Raw genomic sequence first — 26,084 nt, 5'->3', positions numbered from 1 at the left:
TCACCTAGGCTGGAGTGCAGTGGCATGATCTCAGCTCACTTCAGCCTCCGCCTCCCAAGTTCAAGCAATTCTCCTGCCTCAGCCTCCTGAGTAGCTGGGACTACAGGCACGTGCCAACACACCCTGCTAATTTTTGTATTTTTAGTAGAGATGGAGTTTCACCATGTTGGCCAGGCTGGTCTTGGACTCCTGACCTCATGTGATCCCCCTGCCTCAGCTTCCCCAAGTGCTGGAATTACAATTGTGAGCCACCATGCCCAGTCCCTAATTTTGGTGTTTTTAGTAGAGATGGGGTTTCGCCATGTTGGCCAGGCAGCTCTTGAACTCTTAGCCTCAGGTGATCTGCCTGCCTTGGCCTCCCAAAGTGCTGAGATCACAGGCATGAGCCACCATGCCCAGCCTTGAAACAGAAAATTTTCTAAGAGGCATTCCCATTAGAAAATTCTGTGACGTTAAGTCATAGCTTTAAGTTTACTAAAACCCGATTCCCTCTTTATAATTGTAAGCACTGGAGGAGGAAAATGATCATACTTTCTTCCTTTCTTTCTCATCCTTGAAATGTGCAGGCTATACTTGCTGCTGGGAATGGTGTTTTTATTCAAAAAGGACTCTGCCTAGGAAGAGGTATTTTATAAAAGCAACAGCAAAAACTGCAATTCCTCTAACAGAGTCAGAATGTAGAACCACAAGACATATAGATTGTTTTCTCACAAGGGCCCTATTATTTTTTATCTGTTTAAATTATAAAGAAATTAAATTCATTTCATCAGCTAAGGCCCACTACATTGTATCTCATTTTCCCAATGTCTTCAAATTATAATTTTACAGAAGTAAATTTTCCACATAACTGAACTTTTTGCTTTAAAAAACAAAGTTTCCTCCTTTCACCCTTTTTTTTTTTTTTTCACTCTGTCGCCCAGGCTACAGTGTTTTGGCGCAATCTCGGCTCACTGCAACCTCTGCCTCCCAGATTCAAGCGATTCTCCTGCGTCAGCCTCCCGAGTTGCTGGGATTACAGGCGTGCATCACAATGCCCAACTAATTTTTTGTATTTGTAGTGGAGATGGGGTTTCACCATGTTGGCCAGGCTAGTCTCGAACTCCTGACCTCAAGTGATCAGCCTGCCTCGGCCTCCCAAAGTGCTGGGATTACAGATGTGAGCTGCCACACCCAGTCTAATGTCACTTCTTGAGGGCTCAGAGACAGTGTTTCATGAACTCTTGAGGCATAAAAGGGGCTATATAAGGGGCATTTGCCCTTTTGCAAAATAGCCCACAAACCTGTTTTATTATTATTTGTTTGTTTGGTTGATAGGTCTGTTAGTCATAAAATTTTTCTCTCTTTCTCTACTCTCCAGCAGTCAGAGAACTTACAAAAGATGCTTCTTTTTACAACAGGTGGTAACCCTACCTTTCTCAGTTCTCAATCCTTTACTCCTCCACTCTTTTTTTTTTTTTTTTTTTTTTTTGAGGTGGAGTTTTACTGTTTTTGCCCAGGCTGGAGTGCAACGGCATGATCTCAGCTCACTGCAACTTCTGCCTCCCAGGTTCAAGCAATTCTGCTGCCTCAGCCTCCCGAGTAGCTGGGATTACAGATGCGCACCACCACACCCAGCTAATTTTGTATTTTTAGTAGAGACGGGGTTTCACCATGTTGGCCAGGCTGGTCTTGAACTCCTGATCTCCAGTAATCCACCTGCCTCAGCCTCCCAAAGTGCTAGATTATAGGCGTGAGCCACCGCGCCAGGCCTACTTCTCCACTATTATTCTCTGTCTAACCTGCTATGGGCTGAGAAACTAGGAAACCAGATTATGTAACAATCATTAATAATATTGAAAGTGAGGGACGTTTATATCAAGAATAATTTATGTACTTTAGAGCAGTTGTTTTCACTCCTCAGAGACCCTTTTTCTTATTGGGGAAATGAAGTTGCCAGAATTTTGACCTCTGGATAAATTGAACAGCTGGCATATTTTCAAGCATACGCTATATGACCACAGAAATAGAAAATAAAATATTCACAAGTCTGTTTTTCAAGGGATAATGCATATGGGGGTGAGGATTGAGGCAAATTATAATAAGAATAGACCAAGGTGCGGTGCGGTGGCTCACGCCTGTAATCCCATCACTTTGGGAGGCTGAAACAGGTGGATCACTTGAGCTCAGGAGTTTAAGACCAGCCTGGGCAAAATAGTGAAACCTTGTCTCTACTAAAAATACAAAAATTAGCCAGGCGTGGTGGCACATGCCTGTAATCCCAGCTACTCGGGAGGCTAAGTCAGGAGAATTGTTTGAACCCAGGAGGTGGAGGTTGCAGTGAGCCAAGATCGCACCACTGCACTCTAGCCTGGGCGACAGAGTGAGACTCCATCTCAAAAGAAAAAAAAGAATAGACTATACTCTGCATTGCTTTGGCTTATTATATAGTTTCAGATTTAAAAGTTACAAGCCTACCTGCTACTTCTTAAAGTTCTGGTGATTTTTTTATTACTTATATGATAAAGTGAACCTCAAGAATTCTCATATGAAAAAATACTCAACATTCACTAATCATTAGGGACATGGAAATGAAAACCACAATGAGCTGTCACCTCATACCTGTTAGACAGGCTATTATCAAAAAAGATAAGCGATAACAAGTGGCAAGGGTGTAGAGAAAAGGGAATCCTTATATGCTGTTGGTGGGAATGTAGATTGGGGTTGCCATTATGGAAAACAGTATGGAGGTTCCTCCGAAACCCAAAAATCAGAATGTTATTCTTTCCAGTAATCCCGCTGCTGGTTATATACCTGAAGAAAATGAAGTCAGCACCTCATAAAAATATCTGTGCCCCCATGTTCATCACAGCATTTATCACTATATCCAAAATAAGGAAACAGCCTATGTGTTCATCAGTGGATGAAAGGATAGAAGAAATTATGGTGCATGTGATATAAATATTTAAGACTCAATCATATATATGACTGAATAATATTTTATTTTTTATATATTTATTTATTTATAATATTTATTTTATATATAGTCTTAGAAAGTGGTCCTGCCATTTGCAGCAATACATGTGAACCCAGAAGACATTATTCTAAGTGAGATCAACCAGACACACAAAAAAATAGTGTACAATCTCACTTATTTGAGGAAACTAAACAAAAGAATAAAACACAAAATTAAAGGTGGTTGAAAGGGATGGGGAATGGAAAGATAAAAGTCAAACGGTACAAAGTTTTAGTTATGTGGGATAAATAAGTGTAGAGATCCAGTGTACAGCATGAGGACTATAGTTGATAATACTGTATTATATCTGGGAAATTTGCTAAGACTAAAGATTTTCGGTACTTTCGCCACCAAAAAGTAACTGTATGAGATCACAGATATGTTAATTTGCTTAACTGTAGAAATCATTTCACTATTTGTATGTGTATCAGAATATCTTGCCATATACTTTAAATATATACAATTTTTTTTTTTTTTTGAGACCAAGTCTTGCTCTGTCACCCAGGCTGGAGTGCAGTGGCGCAATCTGGGCTCACTGCAAGCTCCACCCCTCCAGGTTTAAGCAATTCTCTGCCTCAGCCTCCAGAGTAGCTGGGACTACAGACACGTGCCACCACACCTGGCTAATTTTTTATATTTTTAGTAGAGACAGGGTTTCACTATCTTGGCCAGGCCGGTCTTGAACTCCTGACCTCATGATCCACCCGCCTCGGCCTCCCAAAGCGGAGGGATCACAAGCATGAGCCACCGTGCCTGGCAATATGTACAATTTTTAAAAAGAATTCTCATATCCACAAAACGGGGCTTAAGGAAGAAGAAGAAAAAAAAGCATAGCTATCTCTTTATGAGATTTACAAAATATGAAAGGACACATGACATGAAAATCATATTTTGTTATTTCTGTAATATCCATAGAACTATTTTATGATTCTCTATTTCTTTGATATCTGTACCTTGCACCTAAGGATGTTTCTTCATTATCAATTTATTTTTTTCTCCTCCCTCAATCAGCATGACTTTGTTCGACGAGACCGGCCAATACGTGTCCTCATTGACCTCATACAGAGGACAAAAGATGCTGTTCGTGAGCTAGATAACCTACAGTACCGAAAAATGAAAAAAATACTTTTCCAAGAGACACGAAATGGACCCTTGAATGAGTCACAGGAGGATGAGGAAGTAGGTTTAATTTATTTTAGCAGGTACTTTTAGAATGCCCCCTATGTGAAAAAGTTCTAGACTGGGCACTCTGAAAAACTTTTGAGGATAAAAATTAATTGATGCTGTCTGCCTTAAGAGACATGAAGGGTTGTACAAGAGACGTTCATAAAATAACACTTATATAAGGCAAAATATGAAAAGTGCTACAGAGGTGTTCCCCCTTATTTTCTCCCCAGGGGTCCATCATGGGGAGAAAATAAGTCTGCTGGTGGGATTAGTGAAGGTTTCCTGGAGGACATAATGTGGGTGGTTTCTGACAAATGGGCATAGGGTATTCTAGACTCAGAAAGGTGTTGTGCTTTAGGAAGATTATTCTGGCAACAGAGTGTAACATGGATTTGAATGGGCAACATCCTGGCTAATAGTCCATGCAAGAGGTAATAAGGGCAGTGTCAATGCGAATGGGGAAAAAGGAACACTTTTGAGAAGCATCGTAGAGGTAGATTTGATAATCCATGGCTTCCCATTGACAGTGACAGATGAGGAGAAGTTTAAGGTGACTCTGAGCATTTGAGCCTGAGTAGCTAGAAGTATGTCAATACCAAGAACAGAGAAAATGAACCAGGGAGAAAGAGTAGGTTTAGGATGATTTCAGTTTCGTGCCTTTTGAGTTTAAGGTCCTGGCATTACATACTCTTGCCGGTATACAGATAGAAGTTTTCAATTAGAGAATCCTTAATGACCTTAGTAAAAGCAGTTTTACAGGACTAGGTAGAATGAAGAGTAGATTACTGGGGTTGTATAATTCATGGGATTTGATAAGGCGGAGACAGCAAAAAAAGTAATTACGTTAAGATTCCGAAATTGGGTTAAAAAGGAAAAGTAAGAGTGGGCAGCATGTAGAGAGGTCCATAAATATAAGACAGGCTTCTTCGTCTTTAAATGCAGTAGAGATGGAGCCAGGGCAGAGTCAGAAGATAGAAGAAAGGGATGTAGTTAAAGAGGCAGGATTTCAGAACATAGAATAAGAACAAGAGTATTAGTGGAGGAATTAGCCTTGAATAAGAGAAAGGACTCTTCTTCCTCTAAGTTGAAATACAAAGGAAGACAAGAATGAAGAATGAATGTATTTTAGCTTTTTAATAGAAAATAAAATAAACATAAAAGTATTTTATCAATAATTCTAAAAATGAAGCTCAGAAAGTTGCATTGAACTATAAAATTTCTTGATTGCGTATTTAGAAATGATCCCCTTTAATTGGGAAAATAAACCTATTAAAAATATAATGTATTATCTTCCATTTTATATTACCCAGTAATTTTTTATATTGCCATGGCTAAGTAACAGTTTATTAAAGTTATATGTGTACAGTATGGTTCTTTGAGAACAAGGTTTATTTGTAGCTAAATGGATTTAATTATATTATTCAATCTTATATCAAAAGATATCCCACTGTGATGGATAAATTATATGTTCTGATTATTTTACCACTTTTCAAATAGTAGTCTTTGGGCCAGTAGTGATGAATACCAGTATTATTTAACAGATATATTTAATAAGATTACAGAGATAAGCATGATAGAATTGCTTGAGGGAGGCAGACTAATTACCTGTCCAGGAAAGTAGAATTAATATCCCTGCTTAGATATGAAGTTACTCAATAATGACTCGCAGAGGACGCATATTGCTTGTCAAATATCTGAAAACTCTTTCCACTCTACTTTTTCAAGTCACCACTGCTGTCTTTGCAGATATCCTAGAACTCACCTGTGTAGTGGCCGGCAGTCTTCCTCTAGCTCCTTGATGTTCCAGAAAGTCCCTTACAAACCTGGCTTGATTTTGCTTACTGAGTAGCAACACGATAATATGATAGTGTCTGTGACAGGGGAAAGCCCTGGGATGGCAGCATTTGGAGCCTTATGACCAGATGTCCAGAATGGCCCCTGGGGAAGGTATAAGAAGCGAATTTGAGATGTCTGAAAATGGTGGAGGAGTAGTGGAGCCAGTACATAAAAAGTTCATCTTTGCAGATTTGGCAGAAAAGCAACTTGACACTACAAAATTGAGTGTGCTTGATACTTTAGTCAATGGATTGACTCTTTATCTTCAGTCTCTTCTCATCTCAATGCCCCATTTTTATAGGACAGTGAACATGGAACCAGCCTGAACAGGGAAATGGACAGCCTGGACAGCAACCATTCCATTCCAAGCATGTCCGTGAGCACAGGCAGCCAGAGCAGCAGTGTGAATAGCATGCAGGAGGTCATGGATGAGAGCAGTTCTGAACTTGTCATGATGCATGATGATGAAAGCACAATCAATTCCAGCTCCTCTGTCATGCACAAGAAGGTACGTTTCATGATACCCTCCACAGAGGTGGGCTTTGTCATGAATCCAGTTCAAGTCACTTAGCTTCCAGATGTTTCAGTTACCTTTTTGCAACTGCAGTATGGGACTACACCGGCATGTGACAGTTTTCTTATAGTCAAAAACTAACAAAGGAGTACACAGCCTACATCTGTGCCTATTTCTTCGTCTCCCTCTCTCATTACTCTGATGTCCATCATCATCAATATATAAGTTGAAGAATTTGGTAAGTCCTTCTCTAAACCAGTAATCTTAATACTGTAGACCTTAAGTCTTCCTGAGCGTAACCTGTTGGTTGTGCCCTTTTAGAAGTATGCTCTTTCAAAAGTATGTTTCTTAGCTGGGCGCGATGGCTCATGCCTGTTATCCCAGCCCTTTGGGAGACCGAAGCAGGCTGATCACCTGTGATTAGGAGTTCGAGACCAGCCTGGCCAACATGGCAAAACCCCGTCTCTACTAAAAATACAAAAACTTAGCCAGGCATGGTGGCACACGCCTGTAATCCCAGCTACTTGGGTGGCTGAGGCAGGAGAATCACTTGAACCCAAGAGGCGGAGTTTGCAGTGAGCCAAGATCATGCCAGTGCACTCCAGCCTGGGTGACAAGCGAAATTCCATCTCAAAAACAAAAAAGTGTGTTTCTTAATCTTTATTCCCAACATACTATTTGTTTTAGAGTCAGTTTCTACTATTTTCTACCATTTCTTGGATTGATTGTTTATAGTTCTTCTAAGGCTAGCTCTCTACCAGCTTAAATAATTTTTATTTTTTATCATGATGCACAATGATAAAAGCATCATGAGAGGGTCTTGTTCTGTCACCCAGGCTGGAGTGCAGTGGCATGCTCATAGTGCATTGTAACCGCAAACTCCTGGCTCAAGCCATCCTCCCCACTCAGCCTCTCAACTAATTAGGACTACTGGTGTGTGCCACCACACTTGGCTAATTTTTTAAATTTTTTGTAGAGATGGGGGGTCTCACTATGTTGCCCAGGCTGGTCTCGAACTCCTGGCCGCAAGCAGTTCTTCCACCTTGGCTTCCCATGCCTGGGGTTACAGGCATTCACCACCATACCCAACCTTAAATTCTGACTTGTGAGTGAATTATTCTGTTTTTTTTGTGTGTGTTCTTTTCCAATTAAAAATTCTCATTTCATACAAGGCTATGAGGATTCATAAGTTGAAATACTTTATGAAAAATATAATTTTTTGTAGGAATTCTTCAAAGATATTTTGAGAGACCTTAGATAAACAGTCCATAATATGGAATTATAGAAGAGAATCCCTTATAATCTTTTCTATTAAGTATATGTAAGGAATGTATGCACTTGTTTTAATGAGTGCCAGTGATCACATTCTAACTACAGTGAGACAGCATGTTTAAGAATTGTTTTCACTTCTGTTGGCTGTACTTTTTTTTTTTTTTTTGAGATGGAGTCTTGCTCTGTTGCCCAGGCTGGAGTGCAATGGCATGATCTCGGCTCACTGCAACCTCCGCCTCCCACATTCAAGTGATTCTCCTGCCTCAGCCTCCCGAGTAGCTGGGATTATAGGCACGTGCCACCAGTCCCGGCTAATTTTTGTATTTTTAGTAAAGACGGGGTTTCACCGTGTTGGTCAGGCTGGTCTCGAACTCCTGACCTCGTGATCCACCCGCCTCAGCCTCCCAAAGTGCTGGGATTACAGGCGTGAGCCATCGCGCCTAGCTGTAGTTTTTTCTTAGGAGAAAAAGTAAAAAAGGAAAGGTAGGAAAAAATATATTGATGCCCAGTCATGAATAATGGAAGACACATGTTGATTTTCTGGAACCAATTAACTTATTCATTTGTTCAACAAATAAAGGGAGGGAACCTCTACTATGTGCCAGGAAATATGGTAGACCCTGCAGATCCAGAGGAAATGAAACAGACATTGTGCCTGCATGGAGCTTATTTTCTGCAGGGGAGATTAAGCAAGTAAACACACACATAACATATACATTCAGAATATGTAATTCTGAAACTTGTAGCCGGGCATGGTGGCTCCTGCCTGTAACTCCAGCCCTTTGGTAGGCCTAGGAGGGTGGATCACTTGAGGTCAGGAGTTCAAGACCAGCTTGGCCAACATGGCAAAACCCTGTCTCTACTAAAAATACAAAAAATAGCCGAGTATGGTGGCATGTGCCTGTAATCCCAGCTACTTGAGAGGCTGAAGCAGGAGAATTGCTTGAACCCAGGAGGCGGAGGTTGCAGTGAGCTGAGATCGTTCCATTGCACTCCAGCCTGGGCAACAGAGCGAGACTCCGTCTCAAAAAAAAAAAAAAGAAAAGAAAAGAAAGGATACTTGCTTCAGGTAAGAGGAGGACTTACTCCAGCAGACAGTAAGGAAAGCCTACCTGATGAGGTGACATTTAAGCAGAAATTTCAAAAACAAATAGAAGCTAGCCAGCTGGTGCAAGAGATGGGAATGAGTGAGAAAGCAACAAGCACAAGAGCACTGAGACAGAGAGAACTTGATATGTTCAAGGAAAAGGGGAAGGCCATAGAAGCTATGGCCGGTGTGCTATGTGGACAGTGCATCAGGACCAGAGAGACAGCAAAGGACGCAGATTATCGGGAATGCATGGAAACAATTTGAGGAAAGCAAAGATAGCAGACAGATGCAGAAATCTACCAAGAGATCGCATTACCAGCTGGTGTCCTTTCAACATGGGCAAGTGATCATGTATTTGAAGAGTGAAAAAGAAGGTTTTGCTGGGCTGTCTTTTCGGAGGAAGTGATCATGAGTGCTGACAGGTCTGGCACTTTCCTTTCTATTACCCCTGGGGCTCTATGAGTATAGGGAGCAAAAAAGAGGAATTCAGTTGGATCTTTTTGCTCCAGAATTTCTCAGATAGGCAACCAGAATTAGAAGAAAGACACCACTGGTATAATCAACAAGAAAGAAAACCCTGGTCTGGAACTCATGGGATTTTAATTTTATTTTTGGCATGCTGCCATAGACCTACCTTGTGATAGTATGAGTGTTTCAATACTTCTCTCTCCCTGATGTGATGACTTAAGAAGAACAGATAAAATTTATATTCTGAAGTAGAAGATAATTGTATTTGATCCACAAAAAATACATAGGTCAGAAAGAATTTAAGTTATATCTTTCTATTTTATTATGAAATATGTAGAGGAAATATGATGGAAGAAAATCAAAACACATTTGCAAATAAAACTTTGGATGAGTTACCTTTAAAATGTAAGAGAGCTCAAAAAATAGAATATTTATGAAAACTTAATGTTAAATATGGTATCTTTTCATGAACTCTATTGAGTTCTTATACCTGAGCTTTAAAATGTTATCTTTAAAAACAATAGAAATAAAAATTATTCATAAAGTTTATAATGGGGAGTTTACTCAAATTCCTAACACTTTTTCACTTGGGAACATAAATAGGATTTTTAATTCTCAATAGAAAATTTTGTGTATTAAACTTAGGAATGAGGAAATTAATTTATAGTTATATCTGCCTCTGTTAGTTTTATTTTACTTTGGACAAGTAACAAACCCAATACGTAGAATAGTGCCTGGCACAGCATAGACACTCAGTAAATAACTGTGGAATGAATGAATAGACCAACAAAACCAAAAAAAAGGCAGGGAATAAATTAATTACTAAATATTAAATATCATACTCTACCGGTTCATTGAACATAATGGATCAAAAGGGTTAAATAATCTTACTATCTTTACAGTTTGAAAAAGTTAAATGAAAGTTAAATGAATACCCAACACAATAAGAATGTGCTTAATGAATGCCAATATATATGAATATGGGAGAAGGAATCTTTTGTCCCTTGATTGTTATAATCAAGCAGACATATCTTTTCTTTTCTTTTTTTAATTTTTTGAGACAGAGTCTCACTCTGTTGCCCAGGCTGGAGTGCAGTGGCACAATCTCGACTCACAAGCAGACATATCTTGAATTAGTCAAATTAATTTGACTAATCAAATAGTCAAAACAGATCTGAAACAGATTACCATTTTAAATAGGAAGTAAATTTGCTTTTTCAAAGAAGAACCTTAAAATAATAAATAAAATGAAATCCATGAGTAGCTAGTGAGAGCATGACTTGCAGTTAACTGCCCTGCATCCAGAATAAAGATGCCCTGATTTTAGCAGGACGGTTCTACCACAGATCAAGCCCCCAAAATGTAAAGTGGGACAATGAAAATTTTCCTTTGACATCAGAATGCCAGGTTACTTTACTCTCCAGTCCTTGCCTCTGCTCTGGTCTTTCCCGGGCCCTGAGGGGATTCTAATCCAATCTTTTTTTTTTTTTTTTTTTTTTTTTTGAAACGGAGCCTTGCTCTGTTGCTCTGTTGCCCAGGCTGGAGTGCAGTGGCGTGATCTCGGCTCACTGCAAGCTCCGCCTCCTGGGTTCACATCATTCTCCTGCCTCAGCTTCCTGAGTAGCTGGGACTATAGGCACCCGCCACCACGCCCGGCTAATTTCCCGGCTACTTTTTTGTATTTTTAGTAGAGACGGGGTTTTACCATGTTGGCCAGGATGGTCTCTATCTCCTGACCTCGTGATCCGCCTCTGCCTCTCAAAGTGCTGGGATTACAGGCGTGCGCCACCGCGCCCAGCCCAATCCAAACTTCTTTTTGAGCAAGAATGATTTGATAAGGCTAAAAGCATATTCTGACAAAGTAAACTTCAGGTACTTATTTTTCCCCCTGGCTAGTGTTGCCATACTACTTTTTTCAATAACAAGAACATCGCCACATCTCTAGACTAGTAGTTCTTCAGGAACCTTTTTTTTCACCTACCATGTAGCACAGTGTCTGTTACATAGCAAATGCTCAATAAATGTTCTGTGAACTAAATTGAAAAAGTTGGCCTAGGACACAACTCCACATCTCAATTCTTGATTATTCACAAGTGACTCTGGTACGAATTTTTAATCCAGATTGTTTCCTTGTTGTCATCTAACCTGCTTCTGAGCCTCCATCCTACTCCTTAAAATCATTGTGTGTAGAGCCATAGCAAATAATATTTTAATATTATCCTAAGCAACAAAGTCTGTCTTTTAAATTTGTTAATCAAAAGGTGTATTTTTATTTTACTAAAGTATAAAATTAATTCCCTTTGCCTGTTGCTGCCTTCTATTAGTATAGATCATAAGACTTTAATATATTAAAAGCATTGTTCTTGAATCAGTGTTATTTTAGGTATGCTTATTGAACTCCAGTCATAAGGGTCCCTTTCTAGGGATTATTTAGAGAACATAGAGAACATTTTTTTCTTTTCTTTTCTTTTTTTTTTTTTTTTAATGGGGCAACACTTCATTCTATAAAATATAAGTGTTCCAAAAACTATTGTTTTAAAAAGTCATTCTACTGGCCAGGCACGGTGGCTCACACCTTTAATCTCAGCACTTTGGGAGGCCAAGGCAGGTAGATCAAGAGTTCAGGAGTTCAAGACGAGCCTGGCCAATATAGTGAAAACCTGTCTCTGCTAAAAATACAAAAATTAGCTAGGCGTGGTGGCGCGCACCTGTAATCTCAGCTACTCCGGAGTCTAAGGCAGGAGAACTGCTTAAACCCGGAGAGGACAGAGGTTGCGGTGAGCCAAGATGATGCCAGTGCACTTCAGCCTGGGCAACAGAGCAAGACTCCGTCTGGTTGTGGGGGGGAAAAGGCCATTCTACCCTGACTCCTAAAGCTTTATTTGACCCTTCCTATTGCCAATGTTAGTTCTTTTAAAAGAAGAATGGCTTTCACCATCTTTGTGGGATCAAAAAAAGAAAGAAATGTCCTTGAGGGAATAGGATGTTCTGGTTTATTTTCACTTGCTTCAGTGGCCTTTCCTATTATTTTTGCTGAATAGAGGGGCGGGTTCTTTGACTCTTCAACTCACGTTTGGCAAAGTAGAAGTAAATTAACAGATGAAGGTAATGTTTCTTAAACAGAGCTGTTACTTCTCTTTCTTTCTCCTCAGCCTTTTGCTAGTCATCTTTTCTCTCCAACTATCCTTCCAAGTTAAAATACGCTTTTTCATCTTCTCCTCCCCTTCCTCCAGCCCCAGCTTTTGATAGCTACACCTGCTTCGGCAATTATTTAATAATTTTGAAATGAACAAAACAAAGGTGAGTGGTGGGTCTGCTGATCCCTTCTCCACAGCGTAAAAAGTGTGGGAGTCTATAAAAAGGTTTCTCATCACCGGATAAAAGCCATTTTTAGATACATCCCCACACACCCCGCTGTGTAAAGGTGTGCTTATGTGTGTGTCACTATTTTACGACTTTCTTAGAGTACAGAGTGGCAGGTTTTTATGAAATACAAATTTGAATTCTGTTAAATAATCCAAAAGAAAATGTCATTTTCTCAAAATCTCCTCAGACCTATATTCTTGTGTTTATTTATTCAGCAAACATTTACTGAATGCCTACTAAGTATCAAGCACTATGCCAGGTGCTAGGGAGACTGAGATTTTTCAAACGACATTTACTCTGCCTTCAAAAAGCCCACAGCCTTATGCAGAGGCAGACAAGTAAATGTGATGAGTACTGTGATAAAGGTAAACCCAAAGCACAACTGAGTCCAGAGGAGTGACTTCCTAGGTTAAAGTCAAGTTCATTTAGAAACTATAGGCAAGTGGCTGGGCGCTATGGCTCATGCCTGTAATTCCAGCACTTTGGGAGGCCAGGGCGAGCAGATCACTTGAGCCCAGGAGTTCAAGACTAGCCTGGGCAACATAGTGAGACACCAGCTCTATTAGGGAAGAAAATATATTTAGAAAAAGAAACTCTAGGCAAATGCCTACACCAGGAACCTTCATTTCAGAAGTGAAGTGAAGGTCAGACACCGAAAGGAAGGATTTCCAAATAAAAGAAAAGCCCCTTGTCTAGATAGATAATAGTAAAGTTTGTGCCTCATGCTTCACATATTTCATTCTTATACAGAAATTCAATTCTTTTACCAAAGATTTTGAACAAACATTATGACAGCTTCCTTTTTAATCTGAAGACATTTATTTTTTATGATGAAACAGTGTTGTGGGCTGGGCACAGTAGCTCGTGCCTGTAATCTGAGCACTTTGAAAGGCCAAGGCAGGCAGATTGCCTGAGTTCAAGAGTTTGAGACCAGCCTGGGCAACATGTGAAACCCCATCCCTACTAAAATACAAAAACATTAACTGGGTATGGTGGTACGTGCCTGTAATCCCAGCTACTCAGGAGGCTGAGCACGAGAATCGCCTGAACCCAGGAGGTGGAGAGGTAGCAGTGAGCCAAGATAGTGCCACTACACTCCAGCCTGGGCAACAGAGTGATACTGTCTCAAAAACAAAAACAAAAACGACAACAACGTGGTAAATTTACCAGGTTAACGTAGGTTTACTTAAAACTGGTATTTCAAGGAATTATTTTTGTTTGTTCCTGGATGATTATGTTTTAAAGATAAATTATAACCATGCCATATATTTTGCCTTGGCAAAGTGGATTTATTCTTCTTAATCATCTAAAATCATTCTTTGAAGATTTCAGCCTTATCATTTGTAAATAATCTGTATCTAGTGCATAACTGCATAAAAATAGAAATTAACCCTTTCCATTGTTAAATCTTAAGATGTGTGCAGTTCAGAAACTCCGGAAGCCAGGTATAGTGGTCTTTTACAAAGACACTGTTACTTAAAGGAGCAGTATAACCAACAGAAAATACTTCCAGTAAAGTTGATACTTTAATTTCTTTGAGCTTACTTCTCAAGTTACATTCTCGCATTTTTAAATAGCTTCATAAGCTGTCTTTGGAGTTTTGAACCTGTTTTATGCAGTGGAATTGAATATTTTAAAATTCATTTCCTAATGCACTTGAAATGACTATCCACTGTTAGACTAAAATTTTGTTCCATTTTGTGGTCTCTTGTATAATATTTGAAGACTTTTACTGATGGTGATCTCTGTTATGAAAATGATCTGGAAAACTAAGAATGATTTTATAAAAGGAAAACAATTTAGGAGAAGCAAAGAATTATACTATTAGCGTTATTATATTTAAAGTGAGTTAAAATTTTGAAACTATTCTTTGGACTACAAAAATAGCATTATTTTAAAAATATATTTGAGTTATTTAATTTTATATGTGTCAACTAAAATCAATGTCATTTCAAGTTTTAATTTTTCCAGTGTACTTCAACTTCCTCAAGTTTAGTAAACTTAGAAAATATACTGTGGCTTTTAATTGGAGAAGCAGAGCCCTAAACCATGTTTCTAAGGAGTTAATTTTTATCAGAGATAAAATAATAAAATTGCACATATTTGTACATGAATAAATTTTGTTCTGGTCTGTCATGTGGAGAATGTGGATTCTAGTGTCGTTGGTTATCCTTATAAATCAAGTTATTACAATGTGAAACTGAGTTGTTGCCCACATATTTGAGGTCTCCCTCTCAATCAATGTACTTGATAAGTTAACCAATTCACCAAAACTTGGTAAGTTAGCATATTCACCAAAACTATGACTTGTTAAGACCTCATATAAAATCACAGGCCTCTACCTAGCATATCTCTTCCGATTACTGGCATTTAAGAGCTGCTTGCTTTTCTGGCACTATAATATTAAGTTAAATTTTGGACATAAATTTATTAGCAAATATGCAGTAATGTAAATGGTAGCAGGTCCCAGTGCCTTCCTCTTCAGAACCTTAAACCTAGTGCATGAATCCCAATTACACACGTTCTTGCTCTTCCCTGTAAAATAAGAGTTCAAATTTCACGAGAAATCATGTAGAATAATTTTAACTGACCCTTCAAATATTTTCTTTTAAGTTTTAAAAACTTGTAAGTTTTATAAGCCACCAATATGGCACCACTAACTATGGCTGCTAAGTGCTTGAAACATAGCTAGTACGACTTAGGAACTGAATTTTGCACTTAATTTTGTTTTAATTAATTTTAATTGAATTGAATTTTTAGTTAAAATAGTCATATGTGGCTGGTCACTGTCTTGTTGGACAGTGTGGCTGTAGAGTATACTTGAATTTGACATATATGCCCTCAATGGCAAGTTTATTAAAGATCCCTTCATTATTTGAGCTATAATACATAAATTTTAAAAAATTCTCCAGATAGGTGTAATGGTAGATACCTTCCCAATACATCAAAGCATTTTAAATGTATAAAAGGAAAAAGAAAATCAGCCCAATTTAATCTTGGGTCTTGGCTTTTACATAAAAATCTGGATGTAAAATTTAATTTCTCCCAAAATTTTAGACTATAATAAAATGTTGTATTTTCTAAACCTCTTTAATTTTTGATGAAGAAAAGAGCCATTATAAAAAATTTCAAGTGGTCATGGATAAAACGCAATACTGACTTCTCACAAATGGTTTCTCCTAAAACCCTAGGGAAATAAGGAATTAATTTCTCCTTTTCCACCCTGAACATGTACTATTTTAAAATCCCCCATGGTTGTACATGTTTTTGAGGTACAAATTACTATAGTGTCCTTTTTTCTGAAGGGTTATAGCCACTTAAGACTGACCACTTCATCTTTATAGAGAGGAACATCGTCCTTTGATGGCATTTTCCCCTTTAAAAGTCATTTCAGTTGCATTTAAGAAACATCCATTATTATCCTTCCAGGGAATGCTATTTTTTCACTGGGCGTTAGAACAAGATTAATTATCTTTGCCTATCAAGAAGCACGGGCTTGATTAAATCAGTCAAGGACATTAAATTCCAGCTTTACTCAGTCTGGTGACCATACCAATGCTGAGTTGAAGAAGAATTTGTGAAAGTAGCATTTGGTTAAAATTGTATGCCTGTCGCTTTAAATCTAAAAAAAAATCCTTTCAGAAGCTGTAGAGAGAAGGTGCTAGAACTGTGTACGATCATGACTGGAAAGCAGGATCCCTCAGTGACTGCCGAATCTTCCCAGCACAAGATAGAGAGGCAGTTCAGCACAAGCCTACATTGGTTCTAGGCAGAACGATGATCCTACCGAACAGATCTCAAATAAAATTAAATTGAGAAAGCAGATCTTTCAAGGGAATGAGGCGGAGGCTCGCTTTTATGTTAAAAGCCACCAGCATCCTCCTTGCTAGACATGGACATGACATTTTTAAAGGAATTATCTGGTTACAGCGTTTTAAGCAAACTGTTCTAAGGAGTCTGTACATTGCATTATTTTTTCTATTCTTTTTTTCTTTTGCATATATGTAATTCTGGAGGTAAAGAAAAAGCCTGCCAGGGATTCAGAAGGCATCCCACTAGCGATCAGCTGACATTCCTAACTGAAGGCTGCAATGTGTTGCTTATTCATTTTGTACCGTGGGAGCTGCGGGGACTAGCAGAGAGCTAAACTATGCATTTCAAACAGCAGTGCTTGTGCAGAAAGAGGGGTGAGAGAGAGGCAGCCGGCGAGGAAAGAGCACAGCTGGACTTTCTCCTTGTTTTTATCCATTTCTGCAGGATCATGTATTCATAAGGGATGAGGCGGGCCACGGCGATCCCAGGCCTGAGCCGCGGCCTACCCAGTCAGTTCAGAGCCAGGCCCTCCACTACCGGAACAGAGAGCGCTTTGCCACGATCAAATCAGCATCTTTGGTAAGCAAACACCCCTCTACCCACCTTCCCTTCCTTCCCCTCCTCCCCATCTGGCAGCCTCTCGCCCTCCCTGAGCCTCTCTCGGCTTCATGGATGGGAGGAAAGGAGTCAAGAATGTTTTCTGTCTCCTAATAATTTTATTCATTTTAGGAAAAAAATCTGTTGGCATAGCAACCTGATTTCAGATATTTTAGCATTGTCTATGGCATGGAAAAAAAAAAAAACCTTTGTGTGTGTGTGTGTCTGTGTGCGTGTGTGTCTGTGTGTGTGTTTGTATATGCTGTATGTGCAAAATATAAGGCCTTTGAGATGAAGTTGCTAGCCTGTCCAGTTTTTTAAAAGCTATTTGTCTTTTCATTGAAATAAATAATGCTAAAATTTTTTTAGGGTATTGATGTATATGTATGCAGGGCACTGTGCTTCTTTTTGTATAGATGCATGTGTGTCTATAATGTATACACACACATCAAAAGATAAAATATAATTTTTAAAAATATATGGTTACCGGCTAATGTATATAATTGTATAAAATAAGATACTTGTTTCTCAGGAATGGATTGCTGGTTTGTTCTGGTTCATTCATTTATTTATTGCAACAATGGTAGTGGCTGCACTTCCCCATTTAACCCCTGAAGAATTTCCTGGCACCAATAAAGCAAGAAGGGCTTTGTAGGAGAGGATAAGGCTGATTGTGGAAGAAAAGAGACTGTAGGATTCTTCAGCATTTTTACTATTGCAAATGTGATTGCTGGATGCCCTTGTAGTAGCAAAAGGGGTGTGTGCTGGAAGAGTTAGTTTTCATGCCTCCTCCCCTCGGCCCCCCACGCGTGCGCGTGCGCGCTCACACACTCACACACACACTCACATCGTTTCATCCTTGGCACTCTAAACTCTCTTTAATCTTTTGCTTCTGAATCTCACTTCTCAACCAAAAAATTATTGAAATATTAGTTGTTTTGCCCAAATGGATGTTAGAGGTCACATGGGCAGGAAGAGTTAGTGTACACTGCTAGGCTATTACATTTAGAACCTATGATGACATCATCCGAGGCCGACCCAGAAATGATCATTTTTCTTGTCCTATTTTTCAAACCTGATTTCTACTTTTATTTCTCAAGTCTTTTAAAGGCTTCGATTATACTTGAAATTTACAATGGATTATAACCTTTAAAAACCCAAATACAAGGAAAAATGGAAGTTAAAGCACCTACATATTGCTATGCCTGCTGCTGTCTAAAAGCAAGCAATTTAATTTAAACTGCTTATAAATAAGCCCACTTTTAAGTTCCTTTATATAGAAGTTTCTTATGATCTCTTTGATGAGCAATTTTTCATTTTAAAGGAGTGCTACACTATGTAATGGAGATCTTAAAATGTCCACTATGTATTTGCTAATGATTGTTAAGCACCTAAAAATATGCTTTTGAGTCTGGATAGAGCATCATGAGATTACCAAATAATCATTATTTTCGTACCATGATATCTGACAAAAGAAGAAATATGGTGCTTTAGAGAACTATGACTACTTACCACCGACTCTTGTGAGACTTGTACCTTTATCCAGACCCGTTCATGTTGAAATGAGTGGAGAAATGATAACAAGCTCTGAGCATCCGAACACCATCAGCGGTTTTGCATGTGAAGCAGACATTACACCAAGTGGCTTTCCCCCTCTGGGACAGGTTCTCTTTTCTCTCTTGCCACACCCTCATTCCCACATCATATATTCATGACCCTCTCCTGCCTCCCAGCAAGAGATTACTACAGCCATGCCAGAATAATCTCACGCTCGCATCTGTGAACTCACCCAGGGCTACTCTGTGTGTATATCAGCCATCACAGTCTTCCTTTCTGTGGATGATAAAAGCTGCTTCCCTACTAGGCCACCTCAGGGCTACGGGCAGTGTCCTCAGGAACCCTCTGAATCCTACAGGCTTCCTAGTGCCCATCCAGAGAACAGCTGCAACCAGTCTCTCTAATGAAGTTTTGATTTGCTAAAAGGCCCCTGCCCCTATTATTAAGTTAAAAACAGAGTAGCTGATATGCTGTTGCTTTAGCCACAAAATGAGTTGTTTTTTGTGGTGCGCCCTCTCTAAACGTAGTGCTTTGGGAGTCATGGTTGGGATTGACGGAAGTTTACCAGAGTTCAGTGGTATTTGTAACTAGTGGCTTTTAGGGAGGGAAAAAAATGGAAGGGAAAAGGTATGGTGTTTTGTGGTTCCATGTCCCATTTTGAACAATCTAACTATTGGTATGGATTTTTTAATGTATATTACCAAGTACTACAATTCTACCCACTATATTATTTTAAAACCTAATGCCAATAGTAGTATATAAATCAGGACACTGGAATATCATAAAATATTTAATTTTAAAAAATATATTATGAATTCTGTTGTGTCTTATGGATCCCAGCTCAAATGAAAATGACTAAAATGACATAAAAGTAAGAGCCAGATCATGGGAAAGTGAAAGTCCAGTATAATAAAAAATCAAGTCATTGTTGAAACCTTGCCTTCTCATAGTTGGTGGCAATACTATATTTATTTATTCATTTATTTTGGTTTTACTCTTTCTTTAACATCTTGTAGTAGAGGCGCTAACAAGTCACAAAGAGGTCCAAAGGTCAACAGGAAGGAAAAAGGAAATTAGAAATTAGTTTTTCAATAACTAGATAAATAAATGATGAAATGCATATTTTAAATTGACTTGCAAACTGACAAAGATATCAGTTTTCCTAAAATTTGTTTATGAGCCTACCTCTTCAACATAAGCCTAAAAGAGGCCTGGCTTTGTGCTCTCCCCCCTTAGTATTACTTTCAACATTGTACTTTCGAATGAAGTTACTGACAAGTGTATGAAGAAGCCCATGGGCTTTGGGCCTGTAATGCTACATGCCTGTATCGTTTTGGCACCTTATAACTGAGATTTTTGTATTATGCACTGCTGCATAGTTGCATTTGTAACAAAGGATAAGGAAGGACTATAAACTTTGATACCAGATGAAATCCTGAGAAAACTTTAGCATTGTAACTTTTTATTACAATTGTATAATTTTTATTATAATTTTCTAAGGGCAGAGATTATTGCCCTTATTTTGAAGAATTAGGAAAAGGAAGGGTATTTCATGGCATCTTTATTTTAACCTTTCTTTTCCTTCTTCTGTAAGGAAGTTCATATTGGGCTCATGTGTTATCTGGAAAAAGGAGTTGTTTATATAGTTCTGCAGAATCACTAATCTGATTTCTTGGGCCCTTGAGATGTGCCTTCTTTGAGTTTTTATGGAGAGCCTCATATTTTAATTATATTAGTGATTCATGAGGGTGTTTTCAGCTGTTGCTACATCTGATGTCATTTCTTCTGAAAACTTTGTAATGTCCGGAGCTCTTGGCTGTTTCCATGGTAGAGATATTCATATAAAGAGCACTGTACCTATGAGAGTTCAGTTTTTGACTTGTGAAGGAATTCTCACTGCCCCTCTTCCTAATGTGTGTTCTAACACATTCACCTGTGACAGCATTACACAGGCGAATTTATGTTAGAACACATGTCAGGGAGAAGGGCATGAGAGGGGAATTCCCAAGGAGGCATGTAGGAGAAAAGTATTATTGTTCTATTAATGCAAATATAGATTCTTTTACTTCGCTTTGTCAGATTCAATAGAAAAACTCATAAAAAGAGAATCTTTATTTGGAGTTTTTAAAATGCACCCTAATAATTCAGCTAATTGTGAAATTGGATACCTGAATGAATTTGGTACATGAGAATAAAAATATGAGAGCCTCAGCAGTAAGTGCTACTGTTTCAGCTCTCAGGAGCCCAGTCCTATTTCTAAATGCTTGAAAATGTGTTCCCTTCCTGGACAGTATACCAGAGGATGCTGATCAAAATATTGCATATCTCTTCACTTATTCTTGACTTCTTAACTCACTAAGGTCATTGCTGATACCATTTCTCACTTATGCTGTCCAATCTACATGCCCAACCCATATGGTCAAAGTCTCTCAATAAATGTGTGTTGAATAAATGAATGAATGAATGAATGAGGTTACCTCCAGCCCTGCTATCAGATGAGAATTTGGATTTATAAGTTTGCATTTCAGAATTCTTCATGTAACATATTCTTTTCTAAATGCAGAATTGCCTGTTACCAGTCATTACTTTTGGCAGAAACTTAAAAACAGTTTTTCCTTAGGTATTCTAAAGAATAGAATGTTAAGTTTCTAATGCCAAAATGTGACTCACTATATTCTTTTTAAGAACTTGCTATAAATTTCATTTATTCTAAGTGCTGAGGTGGCCACTTTTATCATATGTATCATTTTGATTCTTACATATTATTAATCTTGTAAGTTGGCTTTGATCTCTTCAGAGGGTAACGCTATCAGCCACCATGCTCTTGTTTTGTGTTCAGGAAGTTGCTTATTATTTGTGTTCCGGAAGTGCGGTGTTTTGTACACCGGAGGGACACTCTGCACTTCGGATGAAGTGGTTTGTTTTAGGGCTGAATTTTGCTGGCATTAAATAAAATAGCATTGAACAGCTGTAGGAACCTTTAGAAAACAAGTTTTGATCTTCCTTTTCATGGTACGTTATTTATTATTTGTTTATTTTACATATTCTAGATACATGAAATGAGTAATAATTCAGATTCAGAAATTATACATAATCTTATAATCCACAACCTGGATACAGATACAGTTGTTTTTATTTATTTGTTTTTTTCCTTAAATGTGCCCTTTCTTCTGGATTCACTTCTTCTGATCTATGTCTCCATCACCAGAAATACTAAGTGGAGGGCAAAGGGACGTGCTTCGCAGAGCCTGGCATCAGAAGGAAGGAAACCAGCATACGCTGAGTATTTCCTAGGAGTCAGACACCCTGCTAGGCACTTTCACATGAGAAAGTCCTCTGACCCTGAGGAAGATAGTAGTAGTTCCTCTCTCTTTACACGTTAAGAAACTGAGAGACTTGAAGAGGTTAAGTAATTTGCCCAAGGTCAGTTATATAGTAAGAGATAGATGAGGTTTTTCTCCACGCAATCCATTGGGTACGGCAGGGTGGTACTGCCCACTTTTAGTTGACCACATTTTCGAGACTGCCATTGTAAAAACTACAGTCACTACATCTTTATAACTTTCTCCCATTTCAGACTTACTCGATTTGTAATTTAGACTTACCACTCTCTCTAGCTTTGACTTTTTTGAGTGTTCATTCCCTCTATTACTTTGTAACAGAAAATAGTCACTCTTTTTCTGCCTTGGTGATAAGAATTTCCTCAGGCAATTCAAGAACCCTAGGAATCCAAGGCCTTCTAAAAATTAAAGAGGTAAATTATATGTGAAAGCACTTTTTAAACCATATGCATGAAAAAGTTATAGGCTCTTATTTTTTATTTTATTGACCAAAAAGTGTATTCTTAAAACTCATAGTGTACACTTAAGACACGGACACACATAACTCTAAATATCATATTTTTTGTATATTTCATGTTAGACTTTACAACTGAAATATCTGGTTATACTTTTATTTAAATTCATCTATCCAGCTTGAGCATGGAATTATAAAGTTAGTATGTCTCTCTATACCCAAAAAGACCATTTGAAACTTAGAAAGTTTAGTTGTGACAAATGAAAGGTGATATTAGGAGTTTAAGAAGGTAATTATCCACATTATGGGAAGCATTCAAAAGCAAAATGTCTCTCCTGGAATTCAGTGATGTACAGTGATAGCAGATTGAGCTCTGTAAATTTTCTTTGCCCCATCCTTGTACCAGGTGTGATCTGGGACAAGTAGAAAGCCACCCTCTTTACAGAGACCCACACACCAATTAAAATAGAAAATTTTCTTGACACAACTCATTTCCCTTTTTTCTTTAGGCCTCCTGGTTTAGGGAAATGACCATCCTGAGAATATTTTATTGGCTGTAAGCCAATGCTTATGGCAAGTTTTAAATGTGTCATGATAGCTTAGAGTGTGCCATGCCTCCGCTTTCGGAATCTGATTAAAGAAGGAATGCTAAAATAAGAAAAAGTATCTAGCTAAAACATATCTAAAATGCATTACCCTAGCCCTGATACTTTACTGCCATATTTTTCTGAAAAACAGTTGAATTCAGAAAGGACTAAATAGTATCCTTTCTATTGATTAGAGTTGTTTCTTCCTTAAAGTTGTACTTCAGAAACATGTAAGCATGAAGAAGTAAAATTGATACATATATGTCAAACTACGTCTTTTCCTCCTTTTATCTTGACCTATGTCCATTAAAAAACACATTTTCTGATAACAAAATAAATCATTTATTTTCTTTAGAGGGTTAGGTGCCTTTTGGGTAATGCTATCCTTTTTTGGTCTTAAAATATCCTCTGCTCTTATTCTTAATACTTTAAAGAGTATTATCCTTCAGAAAAGAGAAATGAATATGAAACCCAGTGTTAGTTTCAGCTGGAAAGGTTTCAAAGTTTGGCTAATGTTTAATGGTGCACTTTGATAATACTATCTTGTAACAGAACAGCACTCTCTTGATAGTAAGGACTCAATTTAGTATGCAGGGCCACCTTCTAAAAAGAGCAGAGAAACAAACTCTTCTTTGTATAAAATGTATTTTAACCCATAAACTGAAAATAGTACAGACAATTAATAGCAGTATGAAAATGTCCTGTAAAACTTGTTTGGGTGTTAGGCTGGGGAGATGGGCCTTGCAGTAGATAGGAGTGACCAAATCACTTAGTGAAGAACAAGACTAAAGTTAAAATCCTGGAATTAAGATTTTTTTTCTAAAATAGGAAAAATTAGGAGGAAGTGATCAGGAAAATAAAAAGAGAAGATAAATGGAAGGAAGGGCTGGAAAATCACAAAGGATTTAATAGAAAGGAGCAAGAGGTGCTGAAATGTACATATTTACAAGCTTTAATTTGTTGGATATTTACTTGAAAATGAGTTAAGGAAAAGTTACTAAGAACAGTAGCCTTCCAAAAATCGTAGCAATGCTTTATCGTTTATCCTTTAGGAGAGCAAGTGAATGTATTGTAATTTGGTAACTTTTTTTTGTAGAGAAGGGGCTGGGGGAGACATGATTTAAGAGAGATCTTGATCTCATACTCACCTCTTCATATTAGGAATAGGAAATAAATCTTGTTCAGACTAGTTTAAAAGGTCCGTGACTGCTAGAGACATGACCCTTAACAAAATAAATATATATATGTATAGACACACACACACACACACACACACACACACACACACACAAAACAAATCAGTGTAGTAGTTCTCAACTAGGGGAATTTTGTTCCTAACGGAACATTTGTCAATATCTGGAGATACTTTCCATTGTCATGTCGTGGGTGGTGCTACTGGCATCTAGTGGGTAGAGGCCAGGGATGCTGCTAAACATCCTGCAATGCACAGGATGGCCCCCACAACAGATAATTAGCTGGCTTATTGTTGGTAGTGTTGGTGAGAAATCTTGGTATAGTAGAAATAACATGGCTCTGGAATTATAGAGATGGGCCTGATTCCCAATCCAGTCCTTATTAGCTATGTTACTGTGAACATATAATATGTGTGATGGTATATCAAAAATATGTAAACATATTTTGACTGAATAAATAATTTCTTTTTTTTCTCTTTTTTTTATTTTTATTTTATTTTATTTTATTTTGAGACGGAGTCTCTGTCACCCAGGCTGGAGTGCAGTGGAGTGATCTTAGCTCACTGCAGCCTCTGCCCTGCCTCTCGGGTTCCAGCAATTCTCCTGCCTCAACCTCCTTAGTAACTAGGATTACAGGTGCCCACCACCATGCCTGGCTAATTTTTGTATTTTTAGTAGAGACGGGGTATTACCATGTTGGCCAGGCTGGTCTCCAACTCCTGACCTCAAGTGATCTGCCCGCCTCAGCCTCCCAAAGTACTGGGATTACAGGCATGAGCCACCGTGCCCGGCCTGAATAAATAGTTTCTTTCAAGACTGAATTTCTTCAACTATAAAACTGAGATGTTATCACCTACCTCATGAATGAAGTGAATGAGTGAATGAGATGGTTTTGAGGACTAGGGATAAAATACATAGAGTATCTATCTAGCACGGTGCCCCCTACAGGTGAGCATTCACTAAACAGTAGGTAAATTGATGGTGAAGGTGATGGATAAAATTATGCCACAGGGCCCTTCTACTTTGCCTGAAAGCTTGTCTCCCATGAACCTGGTTACCTGAGTTCTGTTTCCTAACCCAATTCAGGTTACACGACAGATCCATGAGCATGAGCAGGAGAACGAGTTGCGGGAACAGATGTCAGGTTATAAGCGGATGCGGCGCCAGCACCAGAAGCAGCTGATCGCCCTGGAGAACAAGCTGAAGGCTGAGATGGACGAGCACCGCCTCAAGCTGCAGAAGGAGGTGGAGACGCATGCCAACAACTCGTCCATCGAGCTGGAGAAGCTGGCCAAGAAGCAAGTGGCTATCATAGAAAAGGAGGTCAGTATGTGCACACACGCCTTCATGCCACAACCAAGCCCAACCTTTGGGATCAGTGGCAGGATGTTAGCAGGAGGCAGGGGTTGGGGATGGAGGAAAATTGTTGTTTGGGGGGTGGCAGAATTGGGTTTCTAGATTTTATGGGGCTATGTAAAATTGTTGTTCAGAGTTCAAATAGCAACTGAAAATGTATGTTACATTCTTGTCCATTCAAATATATTCTGCGGCCAGGCGTGGTGGCTCACGCCTGTAATCCCAGCACTTTGGGAGGCTGAGGTGGGCAGATTATCTGAGGTCAGAACTTCGAGACCAGCCTGGCCAACATGGTGAAACCCCATCTCTACTAAAAATACTAAAATTAGCTGGGCTTGGTGGCGCATGCCTGTAATTCCAGCTACTCAAGAGGCTGAGGCAGGACAATCACTTGAATCTTGAAGGCAGAGGTTACAGTGAGCCAATATTGTGCCATTGCACTCCAGCCTGGGCAACAGAGCAAGATTCTGTCTCAAAAAAA

The 26,084-nt window shown here is 38.7% G+C and overlaps 1 protein-coding gene across 1 annotated transcript in view; it reads left to right on the top strand.

The window, feature by feature from the left end:
- TAOK3 (TAO kinase 3) overlaps positions 1–26,084 on the top strand; it is a 110,667-nt gene that overhangs the window by 52,361 nt on the left and 32,222 nt on the right. Inside the window, exons 10-13 of the mRNA XM_011964546.1 lie at positions 4,004–4,171; positions 6,297–6,503; positions 16,963–17,097; positions 25,334–25,570. Of these exons, the coding sequence (XP_011819936.1) occupies positions 4,004–4,171; positions 6,297–6,503; positions 16,963–17,097; positions 25,334–25,570 (747 nt within the window). The remainder of the gene's footprint in view (positions 1–4,003; positions 4,172–6,296; positions 6,504–16,962; positions 17,098–25,333; positions 25,571–26,084) is intronic.

The sequence above is a fragment of the Mandrillus leucophaeus genome, unplaced genomic scaffold (genome assembly GCF_000951045.1).
Source record: "Mandrillus leucophaeus isolate KB7577 unplaced genomic scaffold, Mleu.le_1.0 Scaffold7, whole genome shotgun sequence".
NCBI classification, from domain to species: Eukaryota; Metazoa; Chordata; class Mammalia; order Primates; family Cercopithecidae; genus Mandrillus; species Mandrillus leucophaeus.
The sequence above is the reverse complement of the archived record's forward strand: the minus strand, read 5'-3'. Positions and strand labels throughout refer to the sequence as shown.